Source organism: Calliopsis andreniformis, chromosome 8, assembly GCF_051401765.1.
Source record: "Calliopsis andreniformis isolate RMS-2024a chromosome 8, iyCalAndr_principal, whole genome shotgun sequence".
Taxonomy (NCBI): domain Eukaryota; kingdom Metazoa; phylum Arthropoda; class Insecta; order Hymenoptera; family Andrenidae; genus Calliopsis; species Calliopsis andreniformis.
The window spans coordinates 1765865-1783966 of NC_135069.1; the positions used below are offsets into that span (position 1 = coordinate 1765865).

Genomic DNA, 18102 nt, shown 5'->3' on the forward strand with positions numbered 1-18102 from the left:
GTGTTCAAGCAGCGCCGCGGCGGTTCCCCTCTATTGATCGAGTTCGACCAGCGAAGTTTCCCCTAGCGTGTGCGGTAGTGGCGGCCGGCAGTGGCTCTCGCGCTTACGTTCCTCGGTTGGTGTGCGGTAAATAATCGCGATACCTCGGCATGGCTACTCCGACCGCTTGCACGCGGTTCAGTGACAACTACGACCTGAAGGAGGAGCTGGGCAAGTAAGTAGCACGAGAGCAGGTGTAACAGCGTTTTCGAGTGTCGGCAGGAGGAACGACGGCGGGAGAACGGGAGCAGAGGAGCGTTTTGGTTTACGTTTACCGCGTGTCACGGACGTTTCTTTCGTTTCGTGTACACACACGCCCCTCTCTGTCTCTCCTTCGGTCCTCCTCTCTCGCTCCCGTCGTTCGCTCGCTGCTGGTGTCTATCCTACGTTTGTGTGTTGCTATTCGGTGGGAACCAGACGACAGGAGCGTTCGATGCGTCGAGGCGTATCCGGTGACATTGGGCTTGTTTTTCGGTTTACGTCTGATCGGTGGCAGGGAGCAGCTACTGTGCGATTCCTAGCAGACGACGCCGTGTCGTCGGCCATGATTATTCTCTACGTATGCGAGCTCTCTCTTGCCTCTGTTTCCCCACTCCACACCTGGCTTTATCCACTGTTCTCTTTCTCTCGTCGGCTTTTCCTCGCCGTGGATCCCCGTATCGCGGCTCGTGTCTCTCGCTCACGCGGGAGACACCCCGTTGCATTTCGTCTATATTTAAGCGGCACGGCCTGTCTGCTCGTGGCTCAGCCTCTATATATAAAGCGTCAGGGCGCTTGCCGTGCGCGCGTAGTGTGCCGTCGTGCTGGCCTCACCGTCTCGAAAACGACGGCATCCGCATCGTGTACGCGGATCTGTCACCAAATCAATACGATGTCGTCGCGCCGCTTTTTACCTTCATCCCCCTCCGCCGACCTCTTTCTCGCACGCTCTCTTTCTTCCACCCTATCGTTCTCCCTGTCTTTCCATTTCTCCACCGTTCTACCCTGTTTCTGAGAAACCTTTCCCGTGGCTTTCGTTTCTCTCCGAGTCCTCGTTTTCGCGAGCGATTCGTTCCCTTCGCTACGAGACGCTGTCTGGTTCCTCTGTCCATCGACGGCAGGTGGTTGCAGCCTTGCGCGACGTTGTCCCTAGAAGTCACTAGACCTCGCCACCGCGTTGTTTTCGAGTATGTTTCTTTTGGATAGGAATTATTGTCAGGTTTATTGTTTAAGCAATTGAAGAACTATAAAACACTGCGTATAGTTTGTAGTATAAAAAATATGTAAATGATTCTGTCTGTATTAGCCTGTTTACAGTGGTTCCTTTACTCAGAGCTATTATCGTTCACTCAAATCTACTGTTTACTAGTATTACAGATATTTCAGAACCATCATTTTGTATTAATATTTGTGTTTTATTTCATAGGTTTAAAATTTACAAGTATTCTATCGTTGAGAGGACAATTGGACTGTTATCATTGGAATATTGGAATTCTTCTCACTAGATCACTTGTTATTTTTTTGCAGTTTTAATTATTTCTGTAATGTGTCCTGTAAGGGTGTCGGTCTCGTGTCACCCGTGACCTCGAGCGACCTCGAGTCTCGCGACCGACGTGGTTCTCAGGTCGTGGGACGTGTGAACACGGGAAGAAGGAAATTTTCTGACCACACCCCGCGTCTTTTTGGGAGAGTTTGCGGCACGGTCGATAAACACGTAGCATAGGGCACGCGTAGATCATGCGTTGCACGATGTCACTTTTTCTATCTCTTGTTTATACTTTTTCCACCTCGTCGATCAGAGCTATCGCAAAGCAAGGACAGACAGGTGTCGAAACAGTTTGTTTCTCGACAAGTCGTTCGCTTGACAAGGGCCCCCGAACTCCAGAATTGACCAGTTCACAGAGTGTCGATTTTAGAACGGGCAAATTTACAACGCGTTTCGTTTTATCTGCCATCGGGGAGCGCCTCGGGTCTCCCGTTATCTGTTTCCGATTTTTATATCTCCAAACCGATCGGAATTCGCTGAACCTTTCTTTTTTCCCTACTTCTTTAATTGCGCCCGTTTCATTGTCCTCTTTTCAGCGTTTCATGATTACTTAACAGCGAGAGTAAATAGGATGAAGGGAGTAGAAGGGCGAGCGTGGATTTCCGAGGGTTTTCTCTGGGATCTGTTGAGTAGTTAGCAGGGACTCTTGCTTTTCTTCTAATGTCGTGGGGCGCGAGAATTTACGGGGGAGGCCTCTCACGAGATTTATCGTCGAGGGTGTAGAAGCGTTTTCTGCGCGTCACGACACCGCTAAAAATATATGTTGGTTGCTGCGCGTGATAAAGCGTCACGTGCTGGGAGTATATAAGGAGAAATAAAATAATCCGATGATACAGAGGCGCTGTTTGTTGATAATCAGCCGCGATAAACACTGCCGCATCGATTCTCTTCCTTTCCATCGTCCATGTACGTTCGACTGCTTTGTATTTTTTATCCATTACTTCCTGTTCATTCGCAGAGGTTTCGTTCGTATTTCATTTATTCGCAATTCCGTCGTTTAACTACCATCCTCGATGAAGTCGCTTCTTTCGTTTCCTGTCCACAGAAAGTGAACAATGAAAATTCATCAAGCCTCAAGTTCGCGTACGAGTGGCAATAACGTAATTATAAACCATCCCCTTGCGAAATAGCACGTTAAAACTGGTCATAAGTTTAGTTCCGGTTCAATTGTGCCGTTGATTAATTGCATTGGCCAGTTAATGAACTTCTCTATCGATATTGGATTCATCGGGTCCGTTTCATACCACTGTTTCTTTACTACTTGCTCGTCTTGCCTGTTACGGGCACAATCTACTGTGCTACAGCAGATTCTGTGATAAAAGTATCGATCATTCATACAGTTTTACTACTCTGTACTTTTTTATAGTTTCACGTTGGCTAGAGGAAGCAACAAACAACAAACACGGAATGTAGTTAACATCTAGAATTACTTGGAAGGATGTTTCGAAACAAGAGGGAGTGGAAGTATATACATATTATTTATACTATTTTACCAACTCATTAGTTTCTTTCATTCATAAGGTCTAGAATTATTCACATTAGGCTTATCTCCAGACAACCAGCTATTGTTTATACCAATATTCACATTTCTAGCATTCCACTTTGCTAAAAAGTTTGCGAGTTCAAGCTCCTCCTTCTCAGGAAACCACACATCCGCGAGCGATTCGCGTTTCCTCGCCTCGACTGGCGATCTTTCTTCGAGAATTCATCAATCACGCGAGTGCAGCCGTTATGATGCCCTCGCTTTGGCAGAACAACCCTACAAGCATGCGGAAACGTGGAAAAATCAAGGGAACTGGGCGGGGTGGTCGTTTCAGAGGCGATCCCATTGATGGAGGGTCTCTGTGGTTGGCCGAAACGTTGCAAAGTGAATAATACAACTGGCTACGCTCGCGAGGAGTTATAGAAATCCCGCGAACTTTGTTATAGGATGATATTACGAAGCTGAAAAATATTCTCCATTTATTTCAGGCAGAACCGCTGTATCTCTCCGCGAGGCAAAGATTTTGCTCTCGCGTTTCTCCTGTATCGGATTTCTCGTTTGGACGAAGTTTATTTTAAAATGCTATCGTTGCTTTTTGTAAACAGGTATTTCTGAGTAACAGTGCCGTGTTGAAATAATGGAGAAACTGAGCTGCACGGAGTTCTCTCTTTCACCTGGTCAGTTGTCTCCGATTTCCTTGAATCGCTCTCCCTAGAAATTGGAACTCTGATGTTTCCATCGTCGAAGATTCGTTTCATAAATTTGATCGTGGAGCATTTGACAGAGGATCCATGTCTCTGTTCGCTCTGTTTCGATCGTTGAATCGCCACGGCACTGACGCTTACCGCCAAACCGATTCGAATGTTAGTTTTGGCAACGGCCTACGCTGACATTAAGACCGACGGTAAATATTGGCTCTATCGAAGACCGCGAGGGAAATGCCAATTCCCGGCACGAAGTAGCGCGTTCCATGAATCTCGGTCCTCTTCGTTTGCATGCCTGTTAGACTTTTCAGTCCTCGGTTTACGGTTGGCTCTGCGGAATTCCTCGTGACCGAAATTTTAGATTTCCCTGGACAAAAGCTGAAGCTTGTTACAAGATTTCTCTGCTCGCTGCTGCGAGGTTCTGTGTCGGTGAGCTAGACTTTTGAGTCAAGCTGTAGTTTCTGTTAAGCTGTGGATCATGAGAAGTGGAGGTTTTTGACCGAAGTTTTCTTAGCTTCTTTTCGTTTTAGTATTTGATAAGTATATTATAAAAGAGTCGTGATTATGTATCATGTTTGAAAATTTGAAATATTTAAAATTTCAAATGTTTCAAATTTCAAATATTTCAAAATTCAAAATTTTCAACTCTTCACTTTTCAGAAAAATAGAATATCCTCTCCATAAGTGATTAAGTAAATTAGTATTGATAAATTGGACGCAATCCCTCCTGCCATTACTTTGTCTGTAACATGCGTCGCTGCGAAACAGCAGTAGGAAGCTGAATCGATATCGAGAAGTTATCGGGTCAGAGTTTACGGTGTTTTTATTACCCCTGGCGTATCCCGAACTTCCTGATAAAACGCAACGGGGAAGTAAGTCGTCCACCCTCGAGCGATCGATCGTCTCCGTTTTTCCAAAGTGAAAACGTTGGCTCATCCTTCTTCGTGAAAATCCTATCTATGACGATTCCAAAGATTTACTGTTTCGAGTAGATTTGAGGGTACGAAAATTCGGGGAAAATGAAGGAACTTTTAGGAATTGTTACAGGGAGGGTGTGCCCTCTAGAGGTGAACGTTTCATATTAAAACGAGGATTACTGCTTCCCCTGCGAAAACCTGTTGGAATCAGGAAATTACCGGATTTACAAGGATTATTGCAGACATTTGCGTTAACGATATCTAAAACAGGTATTTTCATTCGTACTCTTGTATAGTGTATTACAGAAAATGTTTGAGGAGAATTATATTTTATAATGTGGAAAGTACAAAATAGACGAATTTCATTTCTATGAATTTTATGTTTTACAATATTTTAAGATAATCTTAGTTTTCCTTAATGAAATGTCACACTTTGCTACATTTAATTTTGCAAATAATACAAAAGTAAATTAAGTAAATGAGTTTGAGGGTGTGTTTTATGAAAGAATATATTGAATTTAAGGCATCGACATAAAATTCACGCGACTAATTGACGTTTTCAATTGTTGTTTCATTAAATATCTTAAAAAAAATAATATTCATTTGAATTTACAGTATTTGAACCGCGGTCACGTGATTTCACTGCGCATGCGCGGGCACGTGACTGTTGCGCATGCGCGATCGCTTTCGCGGACAATTTCTGCGTGCCCGTATTAGTGATAAATCATCTCTTAGTTTTTATTCATTTTTTTATAAAACAAATGTTTAATTCATCATTGTTTTACTCAGTTTTCATTCTCGTAGACTCAGTGTATCAGTATTTTGTGTTTTCGTGTGATAGTTTTGTTGATTAAGCACTGGAGGAGGATATGAAGTCAGAAGGCGTCGATAGGTTATACTGGCAAGCACGTCGTATGGTAATGTTAGCAAAATTTATTATTAAATATCATTTTGCATGCTAGAATATAAGTTAAAGGCGTATAATTTGCCATATAATATTGGGGCAAAGTATAAATTAAAGAAATCTTTATTTTTCGCTTCGTATAATCAATGTTAGTGGTGTGTGAAAACTACGGTCATTTTGCTTTGTGAATTTCTCGCGTCTACTTTCCTACTACGCATAATTTTAGTATAAGTTCTCGTAAAATAACACAAGGAAGCGTGAATTTCGATAATTGTACCATTTTATCATTTTCTGAATTCCATTCTATTTGAAGCTCATCATGAGAACACACCGTACAAATCTTATCCACTCAAGCCCCATCTAATTCTAGCCTTAGATTTAATTCCGACTTAGCAAACAGCGAACCGAGCCCAATCTGAACCTCAAATATGATCTAGGCGTGGCCTTTCCATTCAACCCGCGTAGGATCCAAGTCCAACTATATTTAATTCCCACACAGATTTACTATCCCGGGCTTAATTCAAACTGAATCCAATCCAGTCTTCGCGTTCTATCTCTTCTCAAACTCGAACTCAACTCCCAATCACTTTCTCAATCCGAATCCCAGCCTCCGAGTTCTAACACGAGGCCCTAACTTACCTACTCCACTGTTAAACTTGGAGAATAACAGGAACAATCCTTCGTACTCGACCATTCCCGATGCAAATCTATCCAGCCTAAATCAACTTTCATAACAACTTACACAATCCATAGAAAGTGTTCCCTCTTGCCAGGGAGGATTATGCGATTTCTTCTGCTGACAACTCGCTCCTCCGAGCGATTGTCGGAATTACGAGGCGTCCTTAGTTTTTACGGCCCTTAAAGGCGGCATTTTTGCCAGCCGTTACCGCTCCCAAGCTCCTCTGCTTTACGAGGTAATTTCGAGCGTGCTCTCTGGAAAAACGAGGACGACGGCGTATGGTAATGCGCGAGCAGCAAGGAAAAACGAAAATTCATAACGGCGTCGCGCGGGAGTGTCCGACTAATGGCGACGACACAGAGGAGATGGGGACGATCGCGTGGAAAAACCGGAAGTCGCGGAAGTGTTCTAGCCAAAGCTAGCGTTTAGGCGTCGCGATGCACTCTGAAGCGACGAACGAGGACGCCCTCGACCGTAATTTTTGCCTCGTTGAACCTCAGCGTTTACGCCTCGTAAAACTTCGCTCGACTCTGTATTCGAATCGCGTAATTAACGATGGACCATTGGTCGATCCCTCACGCCTCGATTGCGCGATGAGATATCGAAAGTCCTCGAGGCGACGCGCGAATCTTCGGTGCTAGCATGCATTCGCGATTTTTTTCGCTGCCTGGCATTTTTCACCATTGATGATCACTGGTTCGATTATTTGCTTGATTATTGAGAAATTTCGAGGGAAATTATATTCAGAGAGATATTTATGGAAGTATTGGAAATGGTGATTTTTCATTTCGCTATTTTAATTTTCAAGTTTGAAATTTAAAGTATGGTTGATTAATTAAAGAAATTTAGAAGGGTGGTGCTTCATTTCTAAGCTAGAAAAGGAACAAAGGGTACCCGTTTCGCAATGTTACGCGCATGTTCGTTGCACCGGTTCCGATTAAGAGTTAATGGCACACGAAAACGTCGATATCTCGGTCGACTCGCCGTCGGTCAACCTTTAACCCTTTCGTGCTTGCTGACTCGGTTGAAACGCCTCGAATTGAGGCTCGATTCAGGAAATCCACTCGGGGCGGGTCGTCTGACGCAATCCTTCTCAAAAATTCCACGCGCTTGCCTCGTCCTCTATCGATCCCTTCTTTCCTCGCGAAAACCTATTATCCAACAAATTATTAATCGTATCCAAGTACAGGAGGTTCTTGAAATATTCCTAGCCAAGAAATAAGAAAGTCTAGACACTGTGCGCTAGGAAATTACCCCTGAATGATCGAGGGAAACGTGAAATCGGTTTACAAACGAAATCTTATCAGCTTATCAGCGGCCAGGGGGCTCGATAAGCGGCGCACATCGAATCGATCGACAGGGGGGCAACGATTCCTCCCTGTCTGGCTTTTGAGTGGTCGAATATTAGGATGTTCCGAGGGGGCGGGCCAAATCGGGAAAATTGATCGAACGGGGCGAAGTTGCATTCGTTTCGTAATGTTGGCGAGAGGGAAACGAGCACAGTATTCGATGCAGCAGCCCCTGGATTCGACCGGTAGTGCACTTAATGAGATTTCGCTGGTCGTTCGTGGACCGTTCGCGCGATTAATTAACGGCCTCGTTAATACGTCCTAATTATTATGCGTCGTGGGTACACACGGTGTTTCAGTCGATCAGATCCTAGCTCGTCCCTTCTGTTTCAATTTTCCGCGCAGCCTTTTATTCCTCCCGCCTCAGAATCTCGGCAAAAATTTTTGCGCTCACCCTCGAAGTATCTGCAAATATTTGCCAGTCGTGCGGCGGCATTTCCGCGAGACGCTTTTCGTGCTTACGGGGATTAGGGGATCGATCCTTAATGGAAAACTGCCAACGTGGGATTGTAGGACAGGAATATGTTTCTATTTTTCAAGGAATATCAGAACTGTGGCGCAGAAACGTCCCTCGTCGACCCTCTGAAGTTCGCTCCTGGGGTTATCCACCCTCCGAAATTCGCTCGTGGGTCATTTCCTCGCGGACAGGGGACAATTCCCTGGGTCATGGGTACCCGAGTGGTCGTTAGAGAAATTTCTGTTGGTGTGCCTGGTCGAGGGCTCGGCACGCCTCGGATCCACTCGGTCTAAGAGGGTAACTCACGTGTCCTGCGGGGTCCTCCCTGGAGACATTCCCGAGGCGAGCGATCGATACCTCGACGGCACCGTGTGCCTCGTGGACACGCTTACTTATACATGCGACCCGTATCGTTCGCGATTGTCGCGTGTTTTTACGCCAGCCGCGTATTATTAAACGCGGTTGCGTAAGATAAGAAAGCATCGATTGCCCCCGTACACGCACGCGTTACACGTGCCTTCTACCATTCGGCTCGGTTTCTTGTTGCATTTTTTATTTCAATAATCTGCCCGTAAACAGTCCGCCTCTCGTCGACCTGGCCGCTGCAATTTTTATAGCGTTTCGAGGGAGTTATTGCGATCGTGGTTTCGGGTGCTGAGGGTTGATAGGTTGATAAGGCGCTTTGAGGGACGTGCACGCAATTCTGAAGATAGGACTGCACTTTGCGATACGCCCCTTTGATGGAAGGGTGCGAGAATTAGGTTGGTGGAAACGTTAGTAGGATTCCTTTGGTTTTCTTCTAAGAAAATAATCGAAGAGACCATTATAAAAACGACACAGAAGTTGGCCATTTTTGACTGACGATAACTCCTCGAAAAATCATCGTAGGATCATGATTTTTTCTGTAAATTGAAACTTGAAATCTTCACTCTAGCATAGTATGTCTAGATTTTAAGTTTATTCCACCCCTATCACTGTGACCCCTTAAATCTGAAGGTATGTTTTTCGTACTAAAAATTGCAAAGTTTGACGGGATGTACAAGCTTCGAAAAATTTTTTTCGAGAATGCCTTTCACAGTAGCATAAAGCCCAAGCCTTCCCCTCTATTTTAAAAAAAGAATCGAGTCGCTGCGATTTTTTTTCGCAAAGTTACAGCACTTTAAAGTGAACCTTGCATTTTTGTCATGTACAGGCAATATTGGCACTGGCTAAAAATACAGGGGCTTCTTTAAAGTGCTGTAACTTTGCGAAAAAAAATCGCAGCGACTCGATTCTTTTTTTAAAATAGAGGGGAAGGCTTGGGCTTTATGCTACTGTGAAAGGCATTCTCGAAAAAAATTTTGCCAAGCTTGTACATCCCGTCAAACTTTGCAATTTTTAGTAGAACAAACATATCTTAAGATTTAAGGTATTACAGTGATAGGGGTGGAATAACCATAAAATCTAGACATAGATGTTTTTTCTAGGAGTTATCGTCACTCAAAGTTGGCCAATTTTTATCCAAAATTTTAGGTGCCATAATTTTTTTTTTCTGATGGAATAGGTTTCATTATACTATGAATCTCGTTTCTGACTAAAAACGCGTTCTTATTTAAACAGTAGTAAAATTTGACAAAATTTTTATTAGGAGGTCTTTAATTTCACTCGATGAGTCGCGGCTCGTTTTTCATGCACAGCTAATGACAAGAAATATTGCTGTGTTAAATTTCGCGCCAGTGGAGGAACGACCTCATCCTCCACTGTTTTATATTCTCCATTTCGCGTCACGTTATTCCGCTGTATTTAACTTTGGCGTTTCAGACAAATCTCGCGACTCAATTGCGTGTACCTTTTCCGCCAGCGTGAAGGGTCTTCAACCAACTGATCTAAATAGGGACGATTCCTATCGAGCCATGGAACCTCGTTAAGGGAGGGTCGATGGTACTTACGAAATTGAGTGTTCTGTTTTCCTCTCATTTCTCGTGTTCATTATTGATTAAATCAATGCCTTGGGGACTTGGCGTTCTACTCGTTCATCGAGCAGTATTATCTTTACACTGTCAGATGTTTCTAGCTACTTCTCAGAAATTTGCGAGGGAAACTTCTCTTTCAATGTCGAACTAGTTTTCCTAAACAATAGACCATAGACCTGTGTTACTATTCACAGAACATTACCACTAGACAGAACAAGAACCCTATAGAAGACTCTTCAGAAATCATTGTTCAAATTTCCCTGACTCACAGTCGAAAGTGTCTCAACTAAAATTGTGACCAATTTAACAAAGATTAGGGGTTGAAATTCCCACCCTCCAATCCAAATCTTCCTTCAAGATCATTCTCCTTGTCAATGACGTCAGCCTCGCCCAGTACGCAGAAATGGGACATCTGATCCGCGTGGACGTGGAATCGCGAGGGTGACGAGTCCGTTTCCAATTTCTCGCGGTGCTCGCGTGCGTGGTTCCCGCGGTCGGAGGACAAATTCGGCGCACACGTGCGTGCACTCACGTTTTAACCGACGACGGGGATGTTGCACGCCGTAACGCACCTATTTACCAGCGAATCCGTCTCGCTCTTGCGCGTCTTCCTCCCTCCCTCTTTCGCCCTTCTTGTGGCAGCTCCTAATAATAGCAAGCGGTACAGGACGAAAATAGGCCTGCAGAACTATGCAACACGCGGTTTAGGAATTTCATCGTCTGCTGACCTCGCACGGCCGTTTCCCTCGTCCTAATGAGACGATGGCATCGCGCGGGAACTTATGGGCCTGGCTTCCACCAGGAAGCCATTGCTATAAATAAAGATCGTGAACGGAAAGAAGCGCCCCTTTCAGCGACGGATTTAGACTGAGGAGACACGTGTGATCTCTGTTCCGCTTCTATTGTTGCTCCAATTGGAATTGGAGGTGTGATTTGAAGGTTGTAGGGGTGCAGAGGTGCTTTAGAAATTTCTTTAGTGACTCAAGTGGGTCTAACTTAGAAGATTAGAGGCTAGTGGTAGTTTAGTCAAGTTTGACGGGATGCACGAACGCGGTAGAATTTTTTTCAGGAATACCACTTACAGGAGCATAAAGTACAAACCTTCCCCCTCAATTTAAAAAAAGAATCAAGTCGCTGTGATTTTTTTTCGAAAAGTTACAGCACTTCAAAATAATCCCTGCATTTTAGAGCATATCGGGTAGTGTCAACAAATGATAAAAATGCAGGGGTTACTTCAAAGTGCTGTAACTTTACGAAAAAAAATCGCAGCGAGTTGATCTTTTTTTTAAATAAAAGGGGAAGGTTCCAACTTTATGCTCCTGTAAATGGCATTTCCAAAAAAAATTTTCGCGAGTCCCTGCATTTTGTCAAAGTTTGTAATTTGCCGCATTGAAAATTGCCAACTTTGAGAAACTGCACAGGCTTAGATAAATTTTTTTCGGGGATGCTGTTTAAGGGAGCATAAAACAGGATCCTTCCCCTGTAATTTATAAAAAAGATCATGTCGTTACGATTTTTTTTCGCAAAGTTACAACACCTCAAAGCAACCCTTGCATTATAGAGCACATCGGGTAGTATCAAGAATTGATAAAAATGCAGGGTTTGCTTCGAACTGCTGTAACTTTGCGAAAAAAAATCGTAGCGACATGATTTTTTTTATAAATTGAAGGTAAAGGATCCTACTTTATGCTCCCGTAAATGGCATTTCCAAAAAAAATTTTCGCAAGTCCCTGCATTTTATCAAAGATTGCAATTTGCCGCGTTGAAAATAGCCAACTTTGAGGGGATACATAGGCTCGGGTAAATTTTTTTCGGGGATGCTGTTTAAGGGAGCATAAAATAGGATCCTTCCCCTGTAATTTATAAAAAAGATCATGTCGTTACGATTTTTTTTCGCAAAGTTACAGCACTTCAAAGCAACCCTTGCATTTTAGAGCACATCGGGTAGTATCAAGAATTGATAAAAATGCAGGGTTTGCTTCGAAGTGCTGTAACTTTGCGAAAAAAAATCGTAGCGACATGATTTTTTTTATAAATTGAAGGTAAAGGATCCTACTTTATGGTCCCGTTAGTGGCATTTCCAAACAAAATTTTCGCGAATCCCTGCATTTTGTCAAAGATTGCAATTTGCCGCGTTGTAAATAGCCAACTTTGAGGGGATACATAGGCTCGGGTAAATTTTTTTCGGGGATGCTGTTTAAGGGAGCATAAAATACGAATCTTCCCCTGTAATTTATAAAAAAGATCATGTCGTTACGATTTTTTTTCGCAAAGTTACAGCACTTCAAAGCAACCCTTGCATTTTAGAGCTTATCCGGTAGTGTCAACAAATGATAAAAATGCAGGGGTTACTTCGAAGTGTTGTAACTTTGCGAAAAAAAATCGTAGCGACATGATTTTTTTTATAAATTGAAGGTAAAGGGTCCTACTTTGTGCTCCTGTAATTGGTATTTCCAAAAAAAATTTTCGCGAGTCCCTGCATTTTGTCAAAGATTGCAATTTGCCGCATTGAAAATTGCTAACTTTGAGAAACTGCACAGGCTTAGATAAATTTTTTTTCGGGGATGTTGTTCAAGGGAGCATAAAATAGGATCCTTCCCCTGTAATTTATAAAAAAGATCATGTCGCTACGATTTTTTTTCGCAAAGTTACAGGACTTCAAAGTAGTCCTTGCATTTTTGTCCAGTGTAAATGTTGGCTGTACAGGACAAAAATGCAAGGTCTATTTTAAACTGCTGTAACTTTGCGAAGAAAAATCGCAGCGACTTGATTTCTTTTTTATATTGAAGGAGAAGGTTTGAACTTTATGCTACTGCAGACAGCATTCTCAAAAGAAAATGTCAACCAGTCTGTACATCATGTGAAGTTTTGCAATTTTCAGTATGACATACATGCCCTCAGATTTAAGTAGTGGTAGAATTAGCCGTACCTAACTTGAGTTGCAGTCAAGTTTAGAATACCGGATAGAGATCAGATGTTAGCCAAGTTCAAGTACAACCCAATTACCAAAACTAAAGTACACGTTTCAATATGAGGAACTTGAAATTCTTTTCCAGTCATGAAAATTCGAAGCTCTGTGACTTTCTGCTAACACTTTAAATCCCTCTGAAACCTATCCCAGGCTCAGATTCACATCCACTTGAGACTTATCTCAACCACCCGAGTCAGGACTCAGGTCCAATCAGCTCATGTCCACACCCATTTCGCCTCTAATTCACCCTCGACTCGGCTTCAATCTAGACCCAATTCAAATCCAATCTAATTAATCCTCGCACCTAGGCCAGATCTAATCCGAAAGCCTGAACCGAGGAGGACTGAGAATCGAGTCGTAGGGTTTTAAAAGTTGCCAGGTCGCCTCGTGAAGGTTCCTGGAAGTCTCCCAATCCTAGGCGGGTCTCAGCTGCCTAGACCCAGCGGCAGGGGTTGAAGTTTAATCGATATCTCCGCAATTTCTCGGCCTACGGAATTAAAACTGCACGTGTATCAGCGTGTACGTGTCTCATGGGACCAGGGAGCTGTGGGTAATCGAACGGCTGCTCGTTACGATCGCACGCGAAAACGTGGGATTAAGCGCGCTAGCTTGGAACGCGGAAGGAAACGTCGGAAGAGCTTGGGACGGTGAAAAATCCTCGGTGAGGGAAGTCGCGAGGGTGAAGCTTAATCGAGCACAGCCTATTGTTTCGTGCAGCAGGGGACGCGTGCTCGTGGAGGGTCTAATGATCTGCTAGCATGTCTCGGAGTTATTCCACTTAGTTTCTGGCTCCTGGACTTTGATCAGCCCAGCTAGGAAATTAGCGCTGCTAGGAATTCGAAAAGTAGCTTCTGGGAAGTGATGTGAATAAGGTGGCTGATGTGGAATTTTTACTAAGAATTCTTTGTCTTTGTGCGCTTGAATTCTAATATCGACGATCAATAAGAGAGCTTGAAGGCGAGGAAAGGGACTATTGGGTCTGGCAAGGAATCAAGAGTCACAATAACGATTAGGGTGCCTGGACGAGAAATGGGATCTGTGTAACCAGATTTCGGGGTGAATCAGAGACTAAAGTCTTGTCCTATCAATGGTTTCAAAGATAACTGGTATTCAATAATCTTCAATGAAATATCCATTCATGTTGGATGATTCTTTTACGATTTTCTATACTCTATGTTATCTGTTTTAAATGTCGATTTTTCAGAAGTCACAGTAACAGAAGTGGGCGTCGCGATAACGATACAGTACCGACACTCAGACACTTTCAAAGGCTCGTTTAACTTTCAATAACAGAATTGATCCAGTTATCGAGATAGAATCAAAGGTGACACGAAAAATGGCTCTGTGAATTAATTAAGTCTTCGAGTGATGCTCTTTGGCTATGTTTTCGGAGGATCCTTCGTATGACGAACATCGATGGGGATATGTCTTCATGATTATAGATTTCGAGCGAAGGAGAGACGAAACGGGAGTTGTTCAACGTGGAACTCAATGTGTCTCTCCTCGTCTCCTCGCTTCCACCTCGCAGATATTATTTTTGGGCGGTTCGGATCGAAGGCAGACTTATTTTCGGCGACGGTGCGCCGCGGACGCGCGTTTATATCGAAGCCGCTTCTTTTAATCTTCCGATCGGCCTGTTCGCGACTCGCTGGAGCAGCTCCTCGAGCGACGCTGCTATATTAGGGCCGACAGGGCTCTCCGTATCGCGACGTGCTCTCATATCCATGATACTGTGATGATAGCGGCGCAATTAGACCTGGGAACAGGCGTGAAGGGAGTTGAGAGTCTAGCAAGCCAACGAATTCTATGCACAGTGGTTCCTCGATTATTGAGAAGGTTGTGCTTTTGATTAGGGTGCAATTTCAGCTTCCAAAAATTTGGATGTTCGTATGTTTGAATCTTTGAATCTATGAATATTTGGATTTTTGAATCTTTGGATCTTTGAATATTTGAACTTTTGAATATTTGAATTTTTGAATTTTTGAATCCTAGAATTAAAAAATTTTTAAATTTTTGAAAATTCATCGAACATATCCCCAAATAAAGTGTCTGAAATCGACGCAACCCACAGATGGTCAATAGAAGGAGATCACGTAGCGTTTGTCACTGTATCTTTCAACCGTTTCCCTCCCCCAATTCTAAGTGGGAACAATTTCCCCATAAGCACGTGCGAGGCACGAACAAATCCCATCGCGAAATAAAATACGAGACGGTGTTGGGCTGGAAAACGATATCGACGTCGGGGGAGGGTGTGGGCAGCACTCTATGGCCGCGCGTTCAAATTCCCAAGCGGGCTCATAATTTTCACGGTGATAAGCCGCCGCCGTTCGAAACAAAAACGCACGCTCGTACAATAATCGTGAATGTCCCCAATATACGGCTCCAATATCCTCGCGACGAGCACGCGGTTATGACTGTGACATTTCTCCGCCGGTTGTAGTGAAATTCTGGCGCCGTCAATTATTTATAGCTGGTCTAAACATATCGAGAAGCGCGCGTGCTCGGTCGACTCGCTATTGAATTAGAAATTGTTCCTAGGGGTTGACCGCAAATACGAGATCAGGAATTATCAGGAATTATCAGAATTAGCTTACTGGATTACTGTTCTGTCATTGCTGGATTCAGGTGGAAGTGAGATTAAATTGTTCGAAGTTTGATGTTTATTATTTTTCTGTATTCTACTTCACCACGGAATGAAATATTGAAAAGAAACCATGTGTCGCCAATGAATCGTTTCTTTGCAAAAAATTGTCGAAGTTTCGACCAGCTAAATTGCGAGGGGTTGCGTTTGGAGGCGGAGTCTTCTTCCACTATGCCTCTGCTCGAAAATGAGGTTGGATACTAGCCAGAACTTTGACAATCTTTTGCAGGAGAGCCATTTGTTATTGACACATGTTTCTTCTTGAACTTTCATCCCTTGAGTGGTGGAATACATAGAAATAGAAGAAACTACTTAGTCTTGAATTCTCTCATAAATAACCAGCAGTTTTTGATGCAGAAATTTGTCCACGCGATTGTTTTCATTCATGTTCTCTACTTCGGAAACGCTCGTTCAGGTTTAATTTGAGACATCAAAAGCATTGAAAGCGTCCAGTAGAAGTTCCAGATTCGTTTCGTTTGTGAATCACAGCGAACGTTTCTGTTCCTGAAGTGCAACGAAATCTCGTTATCCAGGAATAATTAAAGGGAGCGGCCGTTTGGATTAAACCAGGCGCGGATTAAGGAGGTTTTATTGTGCGCGTAAAAACGTCTTCGAGGATTGCTGCCTATGTTATATCTTCAGCGAAAGCAATCCCTGACTAAAAGGGGAAGAGATTGCAGCGAGGCCAAAGTGAATTGAAACGAAACGGGGGAAATGTTTTAAGTATTCATTAACACCTACAGAATTCACTTGTCCTGTAAAAAAAATTCGATAGGTCAATGATATCTTGTTGGAGAGGAAACTGAGAAGAGCCTTCAAATTGCTCTTGAGGAAAATTCCTAAAATGTGTCTGACTTGGGACTTATTCTACTACTTTCGCTGTATTCAATCTGGCTAGTGTATATCAGCAGTAGAATAAGCTCCAAGTCAGACACATCGAAAACAGTAGTATAACTCTCAAGTCAGACACACTGAAGTCAGTAGAATAAGTCCCAAGTCAGACATATCAAGGAGAGTAGTCTAACTCTCAAGTCAGACACCCTGAAGCAAGTAGAATAAGTCCCAAGTCAGACACATTTCACTCGATTGTCGTCTCTTAATATTCCTGACACCTCTTGTCAAACACCCTACATACTCTGCAAAATTTATTTATATCGTGAGCATTGTGTCAGCGATCTGCAAAGGGTTAATCCGAATCTGTCCCCTCGGTATTGACGCGCGATAAACAGTCAGCCCCACACAGCGGTAACAAATTAGAACGACAATTAACGGAGGATGGTCAAGCCAGGGTTCCCCTTCCCCGAGAGCAGAGTAATCCGGCTTTGCCGCGGCCGTAGAATCGAGTGACAAGCAGGAGCGCGGACGATCTAAAAATAATAGCACCCCCGTATATATCCAAGAGGTGGCAAGGTCCATTACTTCGCGTGGTCGGCCCGTTATCAAGCCGTATTTCTCAGCTTTCGTTCACCTCGCCGTGCCTCAGACCCTCGAATCCCTCGAGTCAGAAATACCGCGGTCGATGCCGAAATAATGGTCGACAATAACAGCCCTGACGCTCGGTCTGGGTAATCGTTAATCGATACGCGTCGTCTGGATCGTGTCTTCGCGCTATAATAAGAGAAACCAGTGCTCCCTCGTTCCACAGAGGCGTTTCGAGCCGTGTCGTCGTCCCGTTCAACGCGACCACCCGCCCCAGTGCTGCTGACATTTCATTAAACGTCGTCTTTGATGCGCCGCGGCGAGGGAAATGTATGCGGAAGTTGAGATACTGGGAACGGCATGAAAATTTGATTCGTACCCCCGCGGGAACGCGCGCGCAGTCGCTTGACCCCTTTCAGGGTGGATCATTACTCGCCCGCCGTGCTCCTCTGCCTCCAGATCTCTGTTGATCGTTGTTTATTCGGAAATTGGAAGTGTCGCGGCTTCTGGGCCACTCGTCGCCTTCACGGGAAAGGATTATCGCGATCTGTTCAGGGGATTACTTGTCGAAATCCTGGATTTTTATCTTTCGAGTCGAAAATTCTGATTTTCAGACAACTACTGTGCTGATATCTCCAATGTTTGTTAAATACTTCAGCTTTCATCTTTCATTTTCACTGTGGATGAATCACCTGCTCTGATTACTCAAAGTGAAAAATATAAATTTGCCTTTAGGTACGCTCAGACAAGTTTCTTAGTTAATGACACCAGTAAAATTCAGTATGTATATGACTATAATTCACAAGCTCTACATGGTAGAGGGTTGACCGATGGAGACTGCCAAGAGGCCTATAATTCAGAAATTTCGCTATCAGCTCGCGTCTGTACTACAACTCAGCGAACAAAGTAATAGCAGTATCGTTTGCTATGGCGAGAGAGGGTGCCAAACAAACGAAAGAAAGTTTCGCGCGTTAGCTTCGTCCAAGGGAGGGAAGAATGATTATCTTATAGCGATTTCGATAACGGGGAAAGTTCGCCTGTGACTAGCGCCGTGCTTTAATT

At 43.7% G+C, this 18102-nt stretch overlaps 1 protein-coding gene across 20 annotated transcripts in view; it reads left to right on the top strand.

The window, feature by feature from the left end:
- Positions 1 to 75: 75 nt before the first annotated feature.
- The window catches only part of Camkii (Calcium/calmodulin-dependent protein kinase II), an 83050-nt gene continuing 65023 nt past the window's right edge, over positions 76 to 18102 (top strand). For all 20 annotated transcript variants that reach the window (XM_076382932.1, XM_076382934.1, XM_076382931.1 and 17 more), the window contains exon 1: positions 76 to 214. In XM_076382932.1, the coding sequence (XP_076239047.1) occupies positions 150 to 214 (65 nt within the window). In that variant the 5' untranslated portion in view covers positions 76 to 149. The remainder of the gene's footprint in view (positions 215 to 18102) is intronic.